The sequence below is a fragment of the Haliotis cracherodii genome, unplaced genomic scaffold (genome assembly GCF_022045235.1).
Source record: "Haliotis cracherodii isolate W230 unplaced genomic scaffold, xgHalCrac1.p SCAF_10, whole genome shotgun sequence".
Taxonomy (NCBI): Eukaryota; Metazoa; Mollusca; class Gastropoda; order Lepetellida; family Haliotidae; genus Haliotis; species Haliotis cracherodii.
Window position 1 is genome coordinate 19534979 of NW_027266265.1, and position 25632 is coordinate 19560610.

At 43.1% G+C, this 25632-nt stretch overlaps 2 protein-coding genes across 2 annotated transcripts; one reads left to right on the plus strand and one right to left on the minus strand.

Annotated features, from left to right (window-relative positions):
* The first annotated feature begins 4221 nt into the window (after positions 1-4221).
* LOC139454172 (dehydrogenase/reductase SDR family member 1-like) lies at positions 4222-24638 on the plus strand. Its single transcript, XM_071235724.1, has 10 exons — positions 4222-4283; positions 6662-6783; positions 10150-10214; positions 10674-10817; positions 11167-11246; positions 12615-12747; positions 12908-13033; positions 16172-16247; positions 20732-20812; positions 22792-24638. The coding sequence occupies exons 2-10, from the start codon at positions 6666-6668 to the stop codon at positions 22923-22925; spliced, it is 957 nt and encodes a 318-aa protein (XP_071091825.1). The 5' UTR covers positions 4222-4283; positions 6662-6665; the 3' UTR covers positions 22926-24638.
* Positions 6793-9804, minus strand: LOC139444221 (coagulation factor V-like; the record flags this gene model as incomplete). The annotated part of the gene is made up of 3 exons (XM_071225145.1): positions 9532-9804; positions 7372-9426; positions 6793-7236 (listed from the first exon to the last, which is right to left on the minus strand). Coding segments are annotated over exons 1-3 (2772 nt in total), but the record flags the coding sequence as incomplete, so codon positions are not given.
* Positions 24639-25632: the final 994 nt, after the last annotated feature.

The following is a 25632-nucleotide window of genomic DNA, read 5'->3' on the forward strand; positions in this document are numbered from 1 at the left end:
ATGATGCTTCTGAAATATCAATAAATTTTGAGAATTTCCATCCAACTACTTCTTTGTTGTTGTTTTTTGTTGCTGAACTACAGATGGTGATGATGCATACGTGTCTGTCGGAGCACCATCCCATCAATGTGTTCTCGTGGGGTACAGCTAGGGTACCACAACATATCCAATGTCAGCACTGGTTTTGTTCCAGGTACCCACTCTACTGTTTCAATGGGTCCTTTAATAAATGTATGGGTACAACAAATAATATAGAATACAGACCCCGTACCTAAAATGTAAGCCATGGCAAGTTCAAAACTAGCCAAGGATTCCATTCCATCTGAATGGGGGTAGACATTCAGCACAAAGAGAGCTACACATCACATTCACTCTCACCAATGGCATCATGATACAGTTACCAAGGAGATAGTGACAGAATAACAGGTACACATCACTGATATCGTAGTAGCTTACAGAGACACTCTCACACATGGACTTGACTCGGAGAACATAAATACATAACATCGAAAAAAAACTTTTCCATAATCATAAGAATTCTGTATTGTGTGATTCCAACTATATCATGAGCACATGATTTCTTATGCATATGGAAAAGGGTTGTTGCCTTTATTGAATGCTGAGCAAGAGTCGTATGACGCTCCTTCAAATCTTCGTTGAATGCACGCTCAATTGTACCTCAAAAGTTGTGAAATCTAGACGCCAAAGTTTGGAGCTGCTGGAATATTGCTCGACGTAAAGGGAACGATGAAGTCATCCCTGTTGTCTTGGTAACTATCATTCTTTATGCCTAGGTCGTCATATGAAACAGACGAGGCGGCCTCACTGGTTTCTTTTGTGTCTGACGCAGGTGTGCAAGTCAGTGGAAGGGATTGGCTATGTTACTATTATTGATTAAACTTCTTGTCCAAATTCACATTCAGTTATGCAAATCCAAGGTGGCACTGGTTTTCATTAAGAAATAGATCAACAAGGACGGAAGCACAATTGGTGTCCACAGGGATGCTTTCTTACGTAACTGTCCTATTCACAAGTTTCAAAATGTGGTCTATGATAAAGTTCAGCACCTCGCATATTGATTTCTCAGTAATCTTCAGATGAAGACAGTGATGACAAGTGTCTGGTCACCACGTTTAGTGACAAATGGCACCCATAACTGTGGAAGACAAGACAATGACAATGAATGTAAATAAAGCATATATACTACTTCATAAATCATTCTTATCGTTATTAAAAATAGATGTGCGTCACACTACCTCTTTCATGTAACGGATCCTAAATAATCCTAATTTCATTATCCTATAAAGAGACACTGTAGTGGATATAGTAAAACTTGTTCTCTTAATTTATATTCATAAATAGTTTTTAAATTGTTTTATTCGTGTTGTCCATTGATCCATGTACAACCTTCTTAATAATGTCTCTCCAGTAACACAAATGCGTCTTTCCTGTAACTAACAATCAACGTCTTCAACACTATTTTAGATAAAACAGGAGTACTGCTGTGCGGAGTCAGGCAATAAATACTTCTTTATGTAAATTGTGTGAATTGGCGGGTGCTACCGGTAGGGCAGGACATGCTTACCCTTTTCGCGAACACCTGGTGTCGTCACTGATTTTCAGTGTTTCATACATATAATTTGACAGCTATTTTGTCTTTTACCCCAAATGGAATCTGTTTCATCGGATGATTTAGACTGGATAATCTCTTGCATTGACACTGTATGTATATGGCAACATCACTGTTAAAAATGTTGTAGATGAATAACATAGCATACAGGTGTCCACATCATATGCCAGAATAAGACTGGAAGGCCTTGAGAAGGAGATTAAACGTATTCTACGATATTGGAAGACACTGCTTGGGTAAGAGGACAACAAAAAGTAACAAATATATCCTATTGAAACAATCTTGCAACAAATATTCTTGTTTGAATAGAATGTATGATTCACGGGATACCTCCTTACATAGAACACGTTGACATCTTCACTTCATTAATAAAGAACGTTACAGGAAAGACACGTATTTATGCACTAATTATTTTAAATAGATCCAAATAGACTTACAAGACAATTTTCACTTCTGGCACACATCTCTATGGCGTATCGTGCCTTTTGGGAAAATAAAGTTTAATAATTTTGAGAATTTTTGTGTGTGTTTTTGTGGGCAAAATATCTGCTTTTTTAAGGGCCCCTATTTTATGGTTAATTCAGGGACACTGTTAGACTTTCTTCCTGAAACGGGCAGATTTGAGATTATACAAATAGCCTGTAGATCCATAAGTAAGGAAGTGACTTAATCAGTTTCTCATCTCCTTGTTAATTGAATGAGTACTCAATTGTCCAGAAACGAGATTGTGTTAACTTGCGGTTTTAAATCATAGGATTGAAACATATTGATTAATCATGTCATTTCCATAAATCACTGTAACTTGTTTCAAATAATTTCATCTGTTGGGCAAAACTAGTCCTCTCTCTTGGTGGCCCTGAAACACAAACCATACCCGTTCTCCAGGAATTAAGTTGGCCGTCTGTGGAACTAGGACGATATCATATAATGATGGTATTTGAAACTGTTAGATTGCTATTTGATACTGCTGAAATGTGTGTAAGCAGTCAAAGCAGTGTTTGGGGAGGTAAATCAATCGTGCTAAGATTGGTAATTTGCTTGGGCGTGGTCCTTCTTTATGAGGTCGGGCGCATTGCTTTTGAAGACAATTTGTCAAAATTGGTCTGCAGAGTGTAGCAAGCACCATACTAACTGAGATTCTGCTCCCTAAAAATGCAGGAGCAAAAGGTTGTCTTCCGTTTTTAGCCCCCTTACCAAAGTTAATCAGATTTCATAACCAGAATCTCTGTCAAAGTTGACAAAGAACCTTATGGATAACAACTTCTTTATTACACTGTAATTGTGACATTTCGGTATAGAATCTTATACCGTTGCCAAGCAAGCCCCAAACCTGACTCGAGCTGAGAGACAATTAAGCTATCCTAGAACTGCGAGATGACAAAACTATCAAGGTCGCCCCTGCCTAGTGGTGAAAGCGTTCGACCCGGATTCGATTCCCGATATGGGTATAATGTGTGAAGCCCATTTCTGATGCCCCCCGCTGTAATATTGCTGGAATATTGCTAAAGGCGGCTTAAAACCATAATCACTCACTCACCACCTACTTCAAGATCAAGAAGGACCCAACTACTAAACATCTACGCCAACATAAAACTCTCCTCAAACGACTTAAAGACAACTTTGATATTAGCCAAGTACTTCACAACAAACACTCCATCAACCACCCCATCCAATACCAGAGCCACTATCAAATCCACAGGAACCGTCCAGAGATACTGCATTCTTTAACACTGCCCAACACCTAGCCAAAATCCTCCTTGCTTCCTTAGGTAAATCAGCTGACTCCATTATCTGAAACTCCACTGACTTCAATGCCCTCTTATAGCCAACGTCCGAAACACTACCAAACCCCAAGAACCCAAAAGTGTAGTGTATAAAATTGACTATGTCTGTAGACAATCCCACATAGGTGAAACATCCCGCCCCATCACCACCAGAATCAAAGAGCACAAACTTTCAACCGACAAATCTCAGAGAAACTCTGCCATCTCATATCAGCAACGGCCTCAATCACAACTTCATTTGGGAAAAAAACATCCAAATCGTCTCCAACAATCTCCATGACTTTACTCAAAGGAAACTAGCGGAAGCTGTCCAGATTGGCCGCCACAATTGGAAGTTTTATATTCATGTATGAGAGGCCTTAGGTCCATGTACATTACAGTTATATATAGTAACACACAATTGAGGCAATTTACACAGATCTTAGGTATAATATTAGGTAATAAGTAATAAGTAATAGAATTTCTGAGGTCAACAGCCTGTTCACACAGTCTCAAGCTTAGATAGATTTACGTTTCCACAATAAATGTAATCAGCAACAAGTCAAAATCCAAATCGTTTGTATGGAGCAGCACACGTACAGAGTACGGCTCCAGCAGTCACGCATGGGTACAATGTGTGAAGCCCATTCGTGGTGCTCCCCGCCGTGATATTGCTGGAATATTGCTAAAAGCGGCGTATAACCCAACTCACGCACTTACGTAACCGTTGCATAATTCTCTTATTTACTTTTGATGCTATCCCTAAACTGGTGGAGCAGGTGCTTGATTTAGAGTTACCTCCGCTTGTGCTTTGAATTACCTCCCCTCATTGACTTTGGACTGTTGCAGTGTGTTCGACTGTCATCGCTAGTGATCGCTCGCTATAGTGTGTGAGTGTTAAAGAAATGCTACCAAAATACCTTATCCCTATATTCCTATGTACATGTACCATATACAGTGTGTTACAAGTGATAAATATTGTCATGGCATGTGCGTTGCACCGACTCATTCTACAACACGATGTGGCAGGCAGTATAGTGCCTCTTATGCAACGTTCACTTCTGCTTCTGTATCATGTGTATGAGTCTTCGGTAATAAAACTCAGAGGTCTACTTTTGATTTTGTTCAACCAAATCGACAAATGATCTATGTTACGTATATGTATAAACTGTAGTGTGATATGCATGAATTTCATATTCTTATTTTGTGGAACAAAGTGAGCTCTTTAGAATTTATTCTGTGATTACAATATATATACGTAAATATGCAAGTCACGGCAATTTATTCTGTGATTACAAGATATATACGTAAATATGCAAGTCACGGCATGGTGTACCCCCCCATCCCTCAGTGATATAGCTGCCTGAACCCAAGTTATCACTGCCAAAATAGCTATAACATTGTTACCATTCTAGTGTGAGTGAGTTTGTGTCTTGAGGGGGGAGGGGGGTGGGGGGTTTTGTAGGTGGCATGTCGAGTTGGTACCCGGGTCCCAGTAATTTCATAACGAGACAAATATTAACAACAGCACCTAGTATTTCTCATTTCAGATCATTACATAGATATATGCTATTTTTAAAACACAATATCTATTATTATTGAAATGAGTTTTGCGTGGAACTTATTTCGCAGCATTTTCATGGGGATGAATGGCTATCAATGTTTGGAAATATTGTTGTTCTCACTAATACAGGAGAAATACAGTAATCGATAGTACTAGCCATTGTTGGAATAAAATTAAATCTTTTTAGAGCAGACATTTATTAATACTACATAGACTGCCTATTTTGATTAAATTGAAATAAACTAGAATTCAGTTTGAGCCAATGTTTAATAATTAAATTTTCGTAGTGATCATTGAAATTCCTGTATTCTGATTAGCTGAACTGGTCACGTGTTATTGCATTCATTTCCCAATGAATGTAAAACATTAAGCCACGGCCACCAAGGCGCACTACTTTTATTACTTTGGAATGTCGGGGAATCCCAATATTACAGTTGAGGGAATTCCCATTCTGCTCATATGTATCGTCATGCACGGGACATTTAGCAACTTTCATACATGTTCATTGTCCAAACAAAGCTTTGAAACCGAAGGCCGAGAATGAATGAAACAGCAAACGTGCAGGCTCACTCGCCTGTTTTTTTTCTGCTCATCTCGGTTCAACTTTCATGTCTTCAGGTTTCATTTCTAACTAGCATTTTTCCATCTGTGGTTTACCGTAATCATCTAACCATCTAATTTGAAACAGCCGCCTTCTCCAGGACATATTTCTTCCGGTTCGTTACAGTCTGACTGTTGCAGTTCTTTTCGCCTCTTGTCTTAATTGACACCTCTAATGCACATTGTTTTGATCCTGCTCTCCGTTGATTGGCTACTGACTGTGTAGGCGTGTCAAGTTATGTGCATAAATTTAACGATCACCTGATTCATGTCACGCCACAGTATGTATTCCTACACCTGGAATGTTTATCAATCTCATCATTTTTGTCTGTTTTGATTTTTACAACTGTTTTTGGTTAAACTATTGTAGATAAAACATGTTTTATTTTGTCGAATTTAATTTTAAGCATTGACTGTGTATTTTTTCGGTTCATTGAGGTATGAATCGAAAAACCAATGTGCAAACTTTTGTAAGAATCCGCCTAGCTGTTTCATACAGTTTGCACATTGTTTTTTTCGATTCATACCTCAATGAACCGAAAAAAATACACAGTCAATCCTTAAATAATAATATGCATTGTTGTGACTAAAAACAGTTTGAATTTTGAAATTTACCAAGTATAATAAATTCAAATTTTTGAGATTGTTAAAATTAGCATTAGTAGACAAAGTACAATTCTTCTAACAATTATGGCAATTCAGGATTGTGTGTATTACATTAAAGCGTATCAGTAAATTAACATGGACTTGAAAATTATTGTGACTTCCCTGTTGGGTTCTCAGGTGAGAATAGGTTGTATGAAGTGACCAAATGGGGGGGTCAGGCTCGGTGACTTGCTTGAATATGTGTCTTCATATCCTCATAGCAGTGATCATTGTTCAAAATAATGATCATTGGATTGCCTGGCCCAGGCTCAGCTATTTCCAGGCCACTTGTCATTACTACGGCAGATGCGCAAACTTACCATGGAGTCATTGTATATAAATTACCGGCAGCCATTAACAAAATCATTATAAGCATTATACATATTATCTGAATCACTTTAAGTTAAGTTAAGTTAAGTTATATTAAACTAGATTCTTGGCTCTGCTTGGCTTCTAAAGATCCATGCTAACAATGAAGACCCTAGCTGGCAAAGTGTGTATTGTGACCGGGGCTACACGTGGAATTGGGCGTGGCATCGCTCTACAGTTGGGTGAGGCTGGAGCCACCGTGTATATCACAGGTGAGCATAACTCAGTAGGACCTCCTCAGTAGGTGCTGTGTGATGGACCTCCTCAGTAGGTGTAGTGTGATGGACCTCCTCAGTAGGTGTAGTGTGATGGACCTCCTCAGTAGGTGCTGTGTGATGGACCTCCTTAGTAGGTGCTATGTGATGGACCTCCTCAGTAGGTGCTGTGTGATGGACCTCCTCAGAAGGTGCTGTGTGATGGACCTCCTCAGTAGGTGCTGTGTGATGGACCTCCTCAGTAGGTGTAGTGTGATGGACCTCCTCAGTAGGTGTAGTGTGATGGACCTCCTCAGTAGGTGTAGTGTGATGGACCTCCTCAGTAGGTGCTGTGTGATGGACCTCTTCAGTAGGTGCTGTGTGATGGACCTCCTCAGTAGGTGCTGTGTGATGGACCTCCTCAGTATGTGTAGTGTGATGGACCTCCTCAGTAGGTGTTGTGTGATGGACCTCCTCAGTAGGTGTAGTGTGATTGACCTCCTCAGAAGGTGCTGTGTGATGGACCTCCTCAGTAGGTGCTGTGTGATGGACCTCCTCAGTAGGTGCTGTGTGATGGACCTCTTAAGTAGGTGCTGTGTGATTGACCTCCTCAGTAGGTGTAGTGTGATTGACCTCCTCAGTAGGTGTAGTGTGATGGACCTCCTCAGAAGGTGCTGTGTGATGGACCTCCTCAGTAGGTGCTGTGTGATGGACCTCCTCAGAAGATGCTGTGTGATGGACCTCCTCAGTAGGTGCTGTGTGATGGACCTCCTCAGTAGGTGCTGTGTGATGGACCTCCTCAGAAGGTGCTGTGTGATGGACCTCCTCAGTAGGTGTTGTGTGATTGACCTCCTCAGTAGGTGCTGGGTGATTGACCTCCTCAGTAGGTGTTGTGTGATGGACCTCCTCAGTAGGTGTAGTGAGATTGACCTCCTCAGATGGTGATGTGTGATGGACCTCCTCAGTAGGTGTAGTGTGATGGACATCCTCTGTAGATGCTGTGTGATGGACCTCCTCAGTAGGTGTAGTGTGATGGACCTCCTCAGTAGGTGTAGTGTGATGGACCTCCTCAGTAGGTGCTGTGTGATGGACCTCTTCAGTAAGTGCTGTGTGATGGACCTCCTCAGTATGTGTAGTGTGATGGACCTCCTCAGTAGGTGTAGTGTGATGGACCTCCTCAGTAGGTGCTGTGTGATGGACCTCCTCAGTAGGTGTAGTGTGATGGACCTCCTCAGAAGGTGCTGTGTGATGGACCTCCTCAGTAAGTGCTGTGTGATGGACCTCCTCAGAAGGTGCTGTGTGATGGACCTCCTCAGTAGGTGTAGTGTGATGGACCTCCTCAGTAGGTGCTGTGTGATGGACCTCCTCAGTAGGTGCTGTGTGATGGACCTCCTCAGTAGGTGCTGTGTGATGGACCTCCTCAGTAGGTGTAGTGTGATGGACCTCCTCAGTAGGTGTAGTGTGATGGACCTCCTCAGTAAGTGCTGTGTGATGGATCTCCTCAGTAGGTGCTGTGTGATGGACCTCCTCAGAAGATGCTGTGTGATGGACCTCCTCAGTAGGTGCTGTGTGATGGACCTCCTCAGTAGGTGCTGTGTGATGGACCTCCTCAGTAGGTGTTGTGTGATGGACCTCCTCAGTAGGTGTAGTGTGATTGACCTCCTCAGAAGGTGCTGTGTGATGGACCTCCTCAGTAGGTGCTGTGTGATGGACCTCCTCAGTAGGTGCTGTGTGATGGACCTCCTCAGAAGATGCTGTGTGATGGACCTCCTCAGTAGGTGCTGTGTGATGGACCTCCTCAGTAGGTGCTGTGTGATGGACCTCCTCCGAAGATGCTGTGTGATGGACCTCCTCAGTACGTGCTGTGTGATGGACCTCCTCAGTAGGTGCTGTGTGATGGACCTCCTCAGTAGGTGCTGTGTGATGGACCTCCTCAGAAGGTGCTGTGTGATGGACCTCCTCAGTAGGTGTTGTGTGATTGACCTCCTCAGTAGGTGCTGGGTGATTGACCTCCTCAGTAGGTGTTGTGTGATGGACCTCCTCAGTAGGTGTAGTGAGATTGACCTCCTCAGATGGTGATGTGTGATGGACCTCCTCAGTAGGTGTAGTGTGATGGACATCCTCTGTAGATGCTGTGTGATGGACCTCCTCAGTAGGTGTAGTGTGATGGACCTCCTCAGTAGGTGTAGTGTGATGGACCTCCTCAGTAGGTGCTGTGTGATGGACCTCTTCAGTAAGTGCTGTGTGATGGACCTCCTCAGTAGGTGCTGTGTGATGGACCTCCTCAGTAGGTGTAGTGTGATGGACCTCCTCAGTAGGTGCTGTGTGATGGACCTCCTCAGTAGGTGTAGTGTGATGGACCTCCTCAGAAGGTGCTGTGTGATGGACCTCCTCAGTAAGTGCTGTGTGATGGATCTCCTCAGTAGGTGCTGTGTGATGGACCTCCTCAGAAGATGCTGTGTGATGGACCTCCTCAGTAGGTGCTGTGTGATGGACCTCCTCAGTAGGTGCTGTGTGATGGACCTCCTCAGTAGGTGTTGTGTGATGGACCTCCTCAGTAGGTGTAGTGTGATTGACCTCCTCAGAAGGTGCTGTGTGATGGACCTCCTCAGTAGGTGCTGTGTGATGGACCTCCTCAGTAGGTGCTGTGTGATGGACCTCCTAAGTAGGTGCTGTGTGATTGACCTCCTCAGTAGGTGTAGTGTGATTGACCTCCTCAGAAGGTGCTGTGTGATGGACCTCCTCAGTAAGTGTTGTGTGATTGACCTCCTCAGTAGGTGCTGTGTGATGGACCTCCTCAGTAGGTGCTGTGTGATGGACCTCCTCAGTAGGTGCTGTGTGATGGACCTCCTCAGTAGGTGCTGTGTGATGGACCTCCTCAGTAGGTGTTGTGTGATGGACCTCCTCAGTAGGTGTAGTGTGATGGACCTCCTCAGAAGGTGCTGTGTGATGGACCTCCTCAGTAAGTGTTGTGTGATGGACCTCCTCAGTAAGTGTTGTGTGACAACTCGCAGGATTTCCAAGTTCTGTTCTAAACATGGTTAACACCATCAGTGCAGAGATGAGGATGATCCTGTTGGTAATGGAAGCACAGGCTGCCGCTACCAGGGAACAGGGTCAGCATGAGACTTGCACTATGACCATCGTACACTCATAACTTGTCCTTACAACTACGCAACTTAGCAGCAGTCCTGCATAAAACCTATGCTAGGAATTTCAAGTATTGGAGGAAATATGTTTAATAGCTTTTAATACTATGTACATGTCATTTCATTGTAGCAAATGTGACATAGGAATTATTTTCCCAGGGTATGCATATGCCATGATGTGTGCGCAAATTGTAAACCTGTTTTTTTCCAAAACCAATATTTTGCCATTGACCAGGCCGGACACTAACAACCCCCAAAGATGCTGATGTGGCGGGCAGCCTTACAGATACCGCCACCGAGGTAGGTTACTGATGCCCCTGGAAGACACACCATCACTAGTATCATGGACACAGATTTTATTTGAATTTTATAATGAATTTGTAGTATGTAAGTGGGGAAATCGCTTATTTAATTTCTTGTACCTTACAATCCTTAGTAGTTGTTGCATCTTGTGAAGTTGTATCCATTCAAGTCAAGTTCTGGAAGTAAGCGTGTTAATGAGTTAAAGTTAACATTGCATTTACTTTATTTCTGTCTAATACTGATGGGGACAAGTAAAGGTATGTCTGAATGTTTTGTTTTCAGACTGGGAGTGATGGTGGTATGTTTGGATTTTTGGACCTTTGAGCATGTTTGAGGAACCATTGGTGAATGAGTTGCTTTTTTTGTGTTTGAAAACCCCGCAGTTCAGTAATGAGATCTCACAGTTCATATAATATTGTGATTCAGTAATCATGATGGAGTAATCTCCCCTGCCAGGTCAAGGCACGAGGAGGCAAGTGCATCCCGGTGCAGTGTGACCACTCGAAGGATGAGGATGTGAAAAAGCTGTTTGAGCGTGTAGCTAGAGAACAGGAGGGTCAGTTGGATGTTCTGGTCAACAACGCCTATGCTGCCGTCAATGTGAGCCATGCCTGCACTTGATATGTTGAAAACCTGATTAATTTGGTGTTTTGTCTCTCACTGTATGTTGTGTAGATTATTAGAAAAAATTTTAAACTCACTTAGTCTGAAACTTTGATTTTCATTAAAGGATTTCTTTTGTTATGACATTTCAGATATTGTGAGAAGTATATGTAGTATTCCCTGACTTCTGTTGATTATCCATCATGCCACACTAAGGCTGCAAATGAAATCTGACAACCCCCCAATGTACAATGAGATATGTTTTTTTAGTCTTTAAAAGCTTTGATCTCCCAGGACATGTTATTGCCTCTGGGAACACTGTGTGTGGTCATCTGTTTGGCTCTAGGACATTGCCAAGAACTTCAACGTACCATTCTGGGAGCAGGCAGAAGACATGTGGGACCAAGTGAACAATGTGGGACTCCGGTCAGTCGAGTTGTGTGTTCAGTAACAATAGTGATAACAGTACTGTATCTTCTGACAAAGATCCAGATTATTTCAAAGAGATAATTTTCATTTTGTATTTCTTTTTCAATCTAATTTCTCTTAATCTATGTCACTACTCACATACATGACAGATAGAACTGTTGTAGCCCTGGTCAATACTGCCCACCCTATACATCCCTGATATAAAGAGGTCTGACTGTAACACTGGTCAATACTGCCCACCCTATACATCCCTGATATAAAGAGGTCTGACTGTAACACTGGTCAATACTGCCCACCCTATACATCCCTGATATAAAGAGGTCTGACTGTAACACTGGTCAATACCATCCACTCTGTACATTCCTGATATAGAGAGGTCTGACTGTAACACTGGTCAATACCATCCTCTCTGTACATGTCTGATATAGAGAGGTCTGACTGTAACACTGGTCAATACTGCCCACCCTATACATCCCTGATATAAAGAGGTCTGACTGTAACACTGGTCAATACCATCCACTCTGTACATTCCTGATATAGAGAGGTCTGACTGTAACACTGGTCAATACCATCCTCTCTGTACATGTCTGATATAGAGAGGTCTGACTGTAACACTGGTCAATACTGCCCACCCTATACATCCCTGATATAAAGAGGTCTGACTGTAACACTGGTCAATACCATCCACTCTGTACATTCCTGATATAGAGAGGTCTGACTGTAACACTGGTCAATACCATCCACTCTGTACATTCCTGATATAGAGAGGTCTGACTGTAACACTGGTCAATACCATCCTCTCTGTACATGTCTGATATAGAGAGGTCTGACTGTAACACTGGTCAATACTGCCCACCCTATACATGTCTGATATAGAGAGGTCTGACTGTAACACTGGTCAATACCATCCACCCTGTACATGTCTGATATAGAGAGGTCTGACTGTAACACTGGTCAATACCATCCACTCTGTACATCCCTGATATAAAGAGGTCTGACTGTAACACTGGTCAATACCATCCACCCTGTACATGTCTGATATAGAGAGGTCTGACTGTAACACTGGTCAATACTGCTCACCCTATAGATCCCTGATATAGAGAGGTCTGACTGTAACACTGGTCAATACCATCCACTCTGTACATGTCTGATATAGAGAGGTCTGACTGTAACACTGGTCAATACCATCCACCCTGTACTTCCCTGATATAGAGAGGTCTGACTGTAACACTGGTCAATACCATCCACTCTGTACATCCCTGATATAGAGAGATCTGACTGTAACACTGGTCAATACCATCCACCCTGTACATCCCTGATATAGAGAGGCCTCACTGTTCGATTGACTTACTGTTTTCCCATCAGGAACCACTACATCTGTTCTGTGCTGGCGTCTCGGATGATGGTACCACGTAAACAGGGCCTCATCATAAACGTATCTTCAATTGGAGGACTGTCGTACCTGTTCAATGTGCCGTACGGTGTTGGCAAGGAAGCTGTGAGTCAACCAGTCCCATTACCTTCTTTTGTGGCTTCCAAACTTTGTTGGCTTGTGATTACGTTAAAGCTAACATTCCAATTCCACTAGTTTTCAATTGCTAAGGTTGCAGTGATAAACTGTGTGTGTTTAGCATGTTGAGTTCCAGTGTTTGATTCAGTGTGACCGGATGGCCAAAGACTGCTCGGTGGAGCTGAAGAAACACAACGTGGCCTATGCGAGTCTGTGGCCAGGGGCAGTAAAGACAGAGACCGTCACACGTTACTTGGATGAAGAATCCATGTTTGTAAGTGTTTCATAGCAGTATCCTTGTCTTCGTACCAGATGTGTTGTAATCCATGTATTATTCTATGCCAAGGAACAGTGTTAGTAACGACTGTCATGTATAACCCTAGTTGCACAAAAGCAATATTCTGCAGCGACCATATCCGGTCCAACATGAAGATAGATGACATCAAGTCCCGCAGTTCAGGGAAAGCTGGAATGGTCAGTGCAGATCTGCATTCATGGTAAACCAGAGATGGATCTAGGAACTTTTGTAATAAGTTCAAATACATCTTCAAAGAGTTCATAATGAGACATGTTCGTGTACATGTTTTCCTTGAGTGGTACAAGTTCATTTAATGAATGAAACCATTGATAGGCTATCACTTTCCAGGGGATAAAGGGAAGCTGGTATCTCCCCTGTGATAACTGTGCAAGGACTGAAGAAAGCTTAGATTTTTCCCTGGGAGACACACGGCTCCTGCCAATATTTTTCTACATGCCATTTCAAACTTTAAGGAACCACATTGATTTAGGCTTACAAAAAACTTAATATTACAGAAATTTAATAATATGACAAGATTGAATATTATACTAGCCACATAAGGAAACTGTGCACGGAGAAAATATAGATATAAGGGCACACCGTCCATATATGAAAGATAGGTTTGAACACTGCAATTATTGGAGACATTCAAACGCTCATGCACGTGCCATGCGATATAACGTCATTGATGGGGGCCTATGGACGTGCAATGTGTTACTGCACGTGCATCCTGTGCAGCTGTACACAGCATGTGCAACTCAAAATTCGCTGTCACTTTGGAAAGCATGATCTGTGGTCATTCAAAAATTCAAAACTTCTCAGGCGCAGACACAAGCATATCACAAGCAAATCATGCCAAGTTTGACAGCTGCACAGCGTCATAAAGCCATTGGAATGATCCGAGCGGGAATGAGGCAACAACAGGTGGCAACACATTTCCAATGCCATCGTAACATGATATCGGCATTAGTGAGGCGTTTTCAGAACACAAATGATGTTGCCAACCACCCACGTTCAGGATGTCCCCGAATAACGACGCCAAGACAGGACAGATGGATTCGAGTTACACATCTCCGACACAGGTTCCAAACGGCAATAACGACGTCCCAGACAATTCCTGGACTGCTCTGTATCCATCCCAACACTGTCAGGAATCGTTTACATCAGTACGGGATTTGACCACGACGCCCTGCCATATGTCGAAATCATGTTCGCCAACCTCGAATATGGTGGAGAAATGTCACATTTCCCACAGTGACGGGCGCCAACGTGTCTACCGGCGTTTGGGAGAACGTTATGCAAGCAACTGTATTGTGGAGAGGAATCGTTTTGGAGGTGGCTCTGTGATGATTTGGGTTGGGATAACAGCACGGCACCGAACCCCTTTGGTGGTTGTTCAGGGCAATCTCACCGGTGTTGGCTACAGAGATCAGATTCTAAGGCCTGTGGTTATTCCTTTCCTGCAACGTCATGGCCCGGGATTGACATTTCAACAGGACAACGCTCGTCCTCACACGGCTAGGGTCGCAATGGATTTCCTTCACCATAACAATGTCATGTTACTGCCATGGCCTGCAATTTCTCCAGATCTCTCCCCAATAGAGCATGTGTGGGATGAAATGGAGCGCTGTCTGCGTCGTCTTCCACATCCTCCAGATAACGTCAGTGACTTGGCACAGGATTTGAGGAGGATATGGCAGGCCATTCCCCAGGCCTTCCATGCCCATTTGGTGGACTCCATGCGTCGCTGATGCACTGCTGTGATTCACGCACAGGGTGGTCATACGCGTTATTGACTTTGTGACTTTGTCGTTTGACCCCCTACTCCATTTCGGTCTTCTGACATCATCGTAACAGATGTTGTTCAGGTCCCGTTGACATTTTCTTATGGTCCGATCATTAAGCTGCTACAGCGTCTGCATCATTTCTTTCTTGCTGTATTGTATTTCAATCCAGATTATATTTTCTCTGTGCACAGTTTTTTTATGTGGCTAGTATATTCCAATTGTTCTAATGTGTCTCAACAAACTTTGAAAAGTTATTCAATAAAGACGATACATTCAACAGTTACCCTTGTTGAGGACCATCATTCGCTCAGCCAATTACCTGAAACAATACTGTTGCTGCCTTTCCGCTTTATTCCAGTGATTATGCCCACCAACATCTGCGTCTACAGCCTTGTAGGACTGCTGGCAGTAATAGCCATAGCTGTGTCATTCATGGCAGCATTCTGTCACGGGCAGTTTGCCTTAGAGATGACTCTTGAAAACATGTCAAATATTCTTCTATGATTTGAACATGACACCATTTTGAAAGCAAACTGAGATATGTGCACATGACCAAAAATACATAAACTTGTAGTATTACAGACGATAGCATCAGAAGCAAGACAGTATCACTGTAAGGAGTTATACACAATGTTGTTACAGACAAGGGATGTTTTAATCCAGTCTTTTGCAATATGTGAAATATCTTAATTGCCAAGCTAATTTTATTAAATGGGAACCAACTGGCAACCAGGCAATAAATACAGGTTGCAAAGTGGTTATTGCGGCGAAATTGGTCGCTACTTGACGGGCTGAAAGTTTCAGAGCACTATTGACATTTTGATTGGTATAAGAGGAAGAAATGCTTCTGAAATATTTGGAACTGATGGTCACAGGGTACAACTCACTGTGCAGAGTTGTGTCACTTAGATGAGCAGAAGGCTGGGGGTTTGAACCCCAGAGTTGACCATATTATGATCCCTGGTTTGTCACCACCATGTCCATGCTGTTTAGTTTCATAAAGTCGTAAACTGTATGTTGCTAGACTTTCCTCCCACATTTAAGTGTTAAAACTTCTTATGATACAAACAGAATAGAAAGTGATTGGAAACACTCAGCAAGGCAGTTGGATTCAAATATGATTGTATAAAGGAAACGATTTTATGGCGAAAAGAAAGAGTAATTGTGTATATGAAGTGTACAACTGAAATGCCAGCTGAAATGAGTTTGAAGTTGCAGGTTCTGGTCTGAGTTACTGAGTATAGCCGGCTGTGTAATACTCAGTATCTGGGTCTTCCATCATCTTCAGTAATAGGCACATCTCAGGACAAAGTTTGTGTTTATTCAGAGCAAATTCCAAGAGACTTTCAAGAATGGGGAGACTGTGGAATATGCCGGCAAATGTGTTGTCAGTCTGGCTACAGGTGAGGCTGTGCTCAGTTTGTCCCAGTACAGGGAGTTCTCTCTTCCTTACTTTGCAATTGAAGAAAAGTATTTGAATCAGTTTGATGTTATTACAAAATATTCGATTTTCGTTATGTAACTATACCTTGGTTTCTAGAAGAGCACAAATTGTTACTTTATCTCAATTGTGAATAAAAGTAATTTACAGTATCTGTGGCCTCACAGTAACATGTCCCTGGTCTCACTGTAAAATGTCCCTTGTCTCACTGTAAAATGTCCCTTGTCTCACTATAACATGTCCTGATCTAACAGTAACAACATGTCCCTGGCCCCTGGTCTCACAGTAACAACATGTCCCTGGTCTCACTGTAACATGTCCCTGGTCTCACAGTAACAACACGTCCCTGGTCTCATTGTAACATTTCCCTAGTCTCACTGTAATATTTCCCTTGTCTCACTGTAACATGTCCTGATCTAACAGTAACAACATGTCCCTGGTCCCTGGTCTCACAGTAACAACATGTCCCTGGTCTCACTGTAACATGTCCTGATCTCACAGTAACAACATGTCCCTGATCTCACAGTAACAACATGTCCCTGATCTCACAGTAACAACATGTCCCTGGTCTCACTGTAACATGTCCCTGGTCTCACAGTAACAACACGTCCCTGGTCTCATTGTAACATTTCCCTAGTCTCACTGTAACATTTCCCTTGTCTCACTGTAACATGTCCTGATCTAACAGTAACAACATGTCCCTGGTCCCTGGTCTCACAGTAACAACACGTCCCTGGTCTCATTGTAACATGTCCCTAGTCTCACTGTAAAATGTCTCTTGTCTCACTGTAACATGTCCTGATCTAACAGTAACAACATGTCCCTGGTCCCTGGTCTCACAGTAACAACATGTCCCTGGTCTCACTGAAACATGTCCTGATCTCACAGTAACAACATGTCCCTGATCTCACAGTAACATCATGTCCCTGGTCTCACAGTAACAACATGTCCCTGGTCTCACAGTAACAACATATGTCCCTGATCTCACAGTAACAACATGTCCCTGGTCTCACTGTAACATGTCCCTGGTCTCACAGTAACAACACGTCCCTGGTCTCATAGTAACAACATGTCCCTGGTCTCACAGAAATAACACGTCCCTGGTCTCACTGAAACATGTCCCTGATCTCACAGTAACAAAGTGTCCCTGATCTCACAGTAACAACATGTCCCTGGTCTCACTGTAACATGTCATGGTCTCACTGTAACATCATGTCCCAGGTCTCACAGTAACAACATGTCCCTTGTCTCACAGGAATAACATGTCCCCTGTCTCACTGTAAAATGTCCCCAGTCTCACAGTAACAACATGTCCCTGGTCTCACTGTAACAACATGTCCCTGGTATCACAGTAACATCATGTCCATGGTCTCACTGTAACCAGTCCCTGGTCTCACAGTAACAACGTGTCCCTGGTCTCACAGTAACAACATGTCCCTGGTCTCACAGTAACAACATGTCCCCCGTCTCATAGTAACAACATGTCCCTGGTCTCACTGTAACATGTCATGGTCTCACTGTAACATCATGTCCCTGGTCTCACAGTAACAACATGTCCCCTGTCTCACTGTAAAATGTCCCCAGTCTCACAGTAACAACATGTCCCTGGTCTCACTGTAACAACATGTCCCTGGTATCACAGTAACATCATGTCCCTGGTCTCACTGTAACAACGTGTCCCTGGTCTCACAGTAACATTTCCCTGGTCTCACAGTAACAACACGTCCCTGGTCTCACAGTAACAACATGTCCATGGTCCATGGTCTCACTGTAACAACATGTCCATGGTCTCACTGTAACCAGTCCCTGGGCTCAGTGTAACAACGTGTCCCTGGTATCACAGTAACATCATGTCCCTGGTCTCACTCTAACATGTCGCTGGTCTCTGGTCTCACAGTAACAACATGTACCTGGTCTCACTGTAACATGTCCCTGGTCTCACAGTAACAACATGTCCCTGGTCTCACTGTAACATGTCCCTGGTATCACTCTCACATGTCCCTGGTCTCACAGTAACAACATGTCCCCCGTCTCATAGTAACAACATGTCCCTGGTCTCACTGTAACATGTCATGGTCTCACTGTAACATCATGTCCCTGGTCTCACAGTAACAACATGTCCCCTGTCTCACTGTAAAATGTCCCCAGTCTCACAGTAACAACATGTCCCTGGTCTCACTGTAACAACATGTCCCTGGTATCACAGTAACATCATGTCCATGGTCTCACTGTAACAACGTGTCCCTGGTCTCACAGTAACATCATGTCCCTGGTCTCACTGTAACATTTCCCTGGTCTCACAGTAACAACACGTCCCTGGTCTCACAGTAACAACATGTCCATGGTCCATGGTCTCACTGTAACAACATGTCCATGGTCTCACTGTAACCAGTCCCTGGGCTCAGTGTAACAACGTGTCCCTGGTATCACAGTAACATCATGTCCCTGGTCTCACTCTAACATGTCGCTGGTCTCTGGTCTCACAGTAACAACATGTACCTGGTCTCACTGTAACATGTCCCTGGTCTCACAGTAACAACATGTCCCTGGTCTCACTGTAACATGTCCCTGGTATCACTCTCACATGTCCCTGGTCTCTTTGTAACATGCCCCTGGTCTCACTGTAATATGTCCCTGGTCCCTGGTCTCACAGTAACAGAATGTTCCTGGTCTCACTGTACATGTCCCTGGTCCCTGGTCTCACAGTAACAACGTGTCCCTGGTCCCTGGTCTCACAGTAACAGAATGTCCCTGGTCCCTGGTCCCTGGTCCCTGGTCTCACAGTTACAACACGTCCCTGGTCTCACTGTAACAACATGTCCATGGTCCCTGGTCTCACTGTAACAACATGTCCATGGTCTCACTGTAACCAGTCCCTGGGCTCACAGTAACAAAGTGTCCCTGGTCTCACAGTAACATCATGTCCCTGGTCTCACTGTAACATTTCCCTGGTCTCACTCTAACATGTCGCTGGTCTCTGGTCTCACAGTAACAACATGTACCTGGTCTCACTGTAACATGTCCCTGGTCTCACAGTAACAACACGTCCCTGGTCTCACTGTAACATGTCCCTGGTATCACTCTCACATGTCCCTGGTCTCACTGTAACATGCCCCTGGTCCCTGGTCTCACAGTAACAACGTGTCCCTGGTTCCTGGTCTCACTGTAACATGTCCCTGGTATCACTCTCACATGTCCCTGGTCTCACTGTAACATGTCCCTGGTCCCTGGTCTCACAGTAACAACATGTCCCTGGTTCCTGGTCTCACTGTAACACGTCCCTGGTATCACTCCCACATGTCCCTGGTCTCACTGTAACATGCCCCTGGTCTCACTGTAACATGTCCCTGGTCCCTGGTCTCACAGTAACAGAATGTTCCTGGTCTCACTTTAACATGTCTTGATCTCACAGTAACATCTTGTCCCTGGTTTCACAGTAACAACATGTCCCTGGTACCTGGTCTCACAGTAACATCTTGTCCCTGGTCTCACAGTAACAACATGTCCCTGGTCCCTGGTCTCACAGTAACATCTTGTACCTGGTCTCACAGTAACAATATGTCCCTGGTCCCTGGTCTCACAGTAACATCTTGTCCCTGGTCTCACAGTAACAACATGTCCCTGGTCGCTGATCTCCTCTCTGGTCTCACAATAACATGTCCCTGCTCACTGGTCTCACAGTAACAGAATGTCCCTGGTCTCACAGTAACATGTCCTGATCTCACAGTAACAGAATGTCCCTGGTCTCACAGTAACAGAATGTCCCTGGTCTCACAGTAACATGTCCTGATCTCACAGTAACAGAATGTCCCTGGTCTCACAGTACCAACATGTCCCTGGTCCCTGGTCTCACAGTAACATCTTGTCCCTGGTCTCACAGTAACAACATGTCCCTGGTCCCTGGTCTCACAGTAACATCTTGTCCCTGGTCTCACAGTAAAAACATGTCCCTGGTCCCTGGTCTCACAGTAACAACATGTCCCTGGTCTCACAGTAACAACATGTCCCTGGTCTCACAGTAACAACATGTTCCTGGTCTCACTGTAACATGTCCCTGGTCGCTGATCTCCTCTCTGGTCTCACAATAACATGTCCCTGCTCACTGGTCTCACAGTAACAGAATGTCCCTGGTCTCACAGTAACATGTCCCTGGTCGCTGATCTCCTCTCTGGTCTCACAATAACATGTCCCTGCTCACTGGTCTCACAGTAACAGAATGTCCCTGGTCTCACAGTAACATGTCCTGATCTCACAGTAACAGAATGTCCCTGGTCTCACAGTAACAGAATGTCCCTGGTCTCAAAGTGACAGAATGTCCCTGGTCTCACAGTGACAGAATGTCCCTGGTCTCACAGTGACAGAATGTCCCTGGTCTCACAGTAACTACATGTGTTGGGCTTCAGTCTGGCAACAGGTGAACATGTGTTGTACTATGACACGTTTCAGATTCCAACATTATGAAGAAAACAGGACGGATTTTGATATCAACTGATCTGGGTTATGAATATGGCTTTGTAGATATTGATGGTAAGTATTTCAAAGTATTCCATTTTTCAAATATTCTTCTAACCTCATTGCATGAGTCTTCATCATGTTTGTGTCAGCTGTATACCTGAGATGTGTCTCTGTTGTATACCTGAGATGTGTGTCTGTTGTAAACCTGAGATGTGTGTGAGCTGTATACCTGAGATGTGTGTGAGCTGTATACCTGAGATGTGTGTCTGTTGTATACCTGAGATGTGTGTGAGCTGTATACCTGAGATGTGTGTGAGCTGTATACCTGAGATGTGTGTCTGTTGTATACCTGAGATGTGTCTCTGTTGTATACCTGAGATGTGTGTGTCAGCTGTATACCTGAGATGTGTGTCTGTTGTATACCTGAGATGTGTGTCTGTTGTATACATGAGGTGTGTCTCTGTTGTATACCTGAGATGTGTGTCTGTTGTATACCTGAGATGTGTGTCTGTTGTATACATGAGATGTGTCTCTGTTGTATACCTGAGATGTGTGTCTGTTGTATACCTGAGATGTGTGTGAGCTGTATACCTGAGATGTGTGTCATCTGTATACATGAGATGTGTCTCTGTTGTATACCTGAGATGTGTGTCTGTTGTATACCTGAGATGTGTGTGTCAGCTGTATACCTGAGATCTGTGTCTGTTGTATACCTGAGATGTGTGTCTGTTGTATACCTGAGATGTGTGTCAGCTGTATACCTGAGATATGTGTGTCAGTTGTATACCTGAGATGTATGTCTGTCGTATACCTGAGATGTGTGTCTGTTGTATACCTGAGATGTGTGTCAGCTGTATACCTGAGATGTGTGTGAGCTGTATACCTGAGATGTGTGTGAGCTGTATATCTGAGATGTGTGTGTCAGCTGTATACCTGAGATGTGTGTCAGCTGTATACCTGAGATGTGTGTGAGCTGTATACCTGAGATGTGTGTCTGTTGTATACGTGTGTGTCAGCTGTATACCTGAGATGTGTGTCTGTTGTATACCTGAGATGTGTGTCTGTTGTATACCTGAGATGTGTGTCTGTTGTATACCTGAGATGTGTGTGTCAGCTGTATACCTGAGATCTGTGTCTGTTGTATACCTGAGATGTGTGTCTGTTGTATACCTGAGATGTGTGTCTGTTGTATACCTGAGATGTGTGTGTCAACTGTATACCTGAGATGTGTGTCTGTTGTATACCTGAGATGTGTGTGTCAGCTGTATACCTGAGATGTGTCTCTGTTGTATACCTGAGATGTGTGTCTGTTGTATACCTGAGATGTGTGTCTGTTGTATACATGAGATGTGTCTCTGTTGTATACCTGAGATGTGTGTCTGTTGTATACCTGAGATGTGTGTCTGTTGTATACATGAGATGTGTCTCTGTTGTATACCTGAGATGTGTGTCTGTTGTATACCTGAGATGTGTGTCAGCTGTATACATGAGATGTGTCTCTGTTGTATACCTGAGATGTGTCTGTTGTATACCTGAGATGTGTGTCTGTTGTATACCTGAGATGTGTGTCTGTTGTATACCTGAGATGTGTGTGAGCTGTATACCTGAGATGTGTGTGAGCTGTATACCTGAGATGTGTGTGAGCTGTATATCTGAGATGTGTGTGTCAGCTGTATACCTGAGATGTGTGTCAGCTGTATACCTGAGATGTGTGTCTGTTGTATACCTGAGATGTGTGTCTGTTGTATACGTGTGTGTCAGCTGTATACCTGAGATGTGTGTCTGTTGTATACCTGAGATGTGTGTCTGTTGTATACCTGAGATGTGTGTCTGTTGTATACCTGAGATGTGTGTGAGCTGTATACCTGAGATCTGTGTCTGTTGTATACCTGAGATGTGTGTCTGTTGTACACCTGAGATGTGTGTCTGTTGTATACCTGAGATGTGTGCCTGTTGTATACCTGAGATGTGTGTCTGTTGTATACCTGAGATATGCGTCAACTGTATAATTGTGTTGAGATCTGAAGGTAATGTTGTTTGCTTGTCAACAGGCAAGACCCCACCGAATCCTCGACAGATCAAATTCCTGGTGGCCTACTCAGGAGCATCCTGGTTGGCAGGCATCATTCCTGGGTTTCTGAAGATCCCTCTATGGGTGCTTGCCCTGATGGGCAATAAGTTCTAGACATGACCAGCAGTGATTGTTTTATTGTGATTAATCTTCAAAATGTTCACATACAAGTAACAATTGGGATACTTGTAAGCAAGTTTGTTCTACACATGAAATAACTGTTAAAATGCAGAAAACAGCTGTACATCTGTATTGTTAACTAAACCAACAGGTTGGTCAAAACAAGGCCTCTATCAGGGACCAATGGCTCTGCCAGTATGATTCTAACATGCTGGAGGGTTTATCTTACTCGGTGGCAATTACTGGTACATTAAAAAGTTTTTTTATACTACCATTATTTTGTTGTTTTCCTTGTATGTGGTATGTTTTCATATACAGTGTTGTTCATATTTAATAAGTAACTACCTTAAATCCTTTTCTTGAAAGATTTCTCGGTAATTTGTTCTAAGCCTCAGTTACATTTGTGATAAAATCGGTTATGGATCAATTCCACAAAGAGATTCTGAAAAATCCATCCCACATATTGTCAAATTTGGCTGCTAATGTCTATGCTTCTGCACAACAATGTGTTAGGTGCAGGCAGATGACTACTTATACCTACTGGTAATATGAGCCCCATGCAACCATCTGTTGAAACCCTGCAACAGACAGGTGTCACCTAACATCCAGAACTCGGACACAATGTCAGGTCCCAAATGTCATGTGCCTTGTATAAACGTAGGCTCCAATATCAAGTTAATTTTTTTCCATTATTAATAACCATGATGACTCTCTTAAAAGAATCTGTTTTCATCATCGTGACTCAACAAGTTGCTTCAGTCAGGATGGAAGGGAGGCTACTGGGACTACATCAGACTAGTCTGTTAGTGTGGTAAATTATTAGGAGATAAATATACTGTGTTTCAGTGCTGAACCTGGTTACTTGAAGGTTTACCATCAACGCTACACACTCTCTGATGTCCCTAAAATGTAAAAAACACTCAGGCTAGTTTTTTTCTATCATGTTTTCTGCCCGTGCATGTTTTATTGCCAAATATACTTTGTATATTGTAGTTACTTCATTACTCTGTAGTGATTATGCATTCTGTAATCTGTAAGCGTACATATCATTATTACAATATAGCTACCAACAATAATGGAGAAGAAGTACTTTTCTGTAAATAATAGCTTCTGTGGCTGTTTGAACCAGAGGTGGTTATTATAATTTGAAACCTCTGATTGACTGATCAGAAATGATCAGAATTTTCCAAATTCATGGTAGAATTCTGATTAATCTTCAATTTTCAACAAAAATTGGAACCCGCTCAGGAATTACTGCAAGAGTATTGTTCTCATCAAATGTGATGTGTTGATGTAAGTGCAAATACAATGCAAGTATACACACAATTCTCAGTGCTATGACTATCACAGTATGCATGTATTTCTGATTACATTTACTAGTGTTTTTTCCCCAAGAGATACTTTCCTTAACACTTCTTACAACCTACTCAGGATCACCATGCTGTATATATAGGAATGTCCCAAATGATGGCAATGCAATATCACATTACTATTGTATTGCTGTGATGTAGACTGTGGGTTGGTATCACTGTCAGAAGAGCCACTAGTTATTCCTAGCATATTGGTCTATACCCTTCAGGTTGTGGCAAATGCTTATTACGAAACTTCCCTCAACTAGTTCACCTGTGTTGAGGATATCCAGCTCTTTTTGTGCATGGATACCTTAACCTGGACAAAGACTGGTAACTAGTAGAAAACACTTGTGAATGGCTGAAAAAATTAAGTGATTAAAGATAATTTTATAAACTTTGTATCTGTTGTGTATATTGTTGTGACATATTTATCATATTCATCGGAAATCTTTCAGGTGTTCTTATCCATTCAACTTATCCTGAATTGCCACCATTTTGTTCAAATTATCTTAAACACATCTGCTTCCATATATCCCTATCGGACATATTTTGGAGCCTTACTTTTTTTATCCCCTAACCAACACGTGATCACGCACTAATGACAAAGTCAAGGTAGACACTTCAAAGCCCTCTGAAGTCAGCAAAGAGTTTGCCATGTGCCGCTGAAGTTATGTTACAAATTAAGCTACACAAGATAAAATTTATAATAAGTCATGAAAACATACCTCAAAACTTACTTTTTCACTAATGCATATTTTAATCAAACTTGAACTGATGATAACTTTGCATCAGAACAATCGTATGCACTGATGATGAATCCGTTCTTGTTTGTAAACTTCCTGTCCACCAATGCTGGTGCTGTGTTGCCCACTGAAGATGGTGGTGTCAGAATGGGTCCTCGGTGTGGCCTGTGACAGTGGAGGTGTCTGCTCGTCAATCGTCAACGCACGGTGTCCTCACTAATGTGCTGCTGGTGTGTGCCCATAGTCTGTCGAGCAGTTTCCGCAGCAGTAACAAGCGATCTTGAAGACACTGTCGCACAATCTGATGATCATAATGTCGGGTGGTGACCCCGGGTCTTTCACTACGTGGTCAGTCATCTGTAGTGTTTGGGGTCTGGTACCATTGCTGGAGCCTGTATATGGTCCTTACGGAGACTTGAAATGCATTGGCTACTTGCTGGGTGGTTAGTCCAGCTTGCAATTGTCCAAGGGCTTGATGTAGCTGATTTCTTGTTAGTCTTGGCATGTGGTAGCAATTAAATAACAATTGAATGTTATCCGATCCAGGCAAGAAATGGGGGAACCATGGCCGCTGCTGTGATGTGTTTGGGCGATCGGTTTTATTGT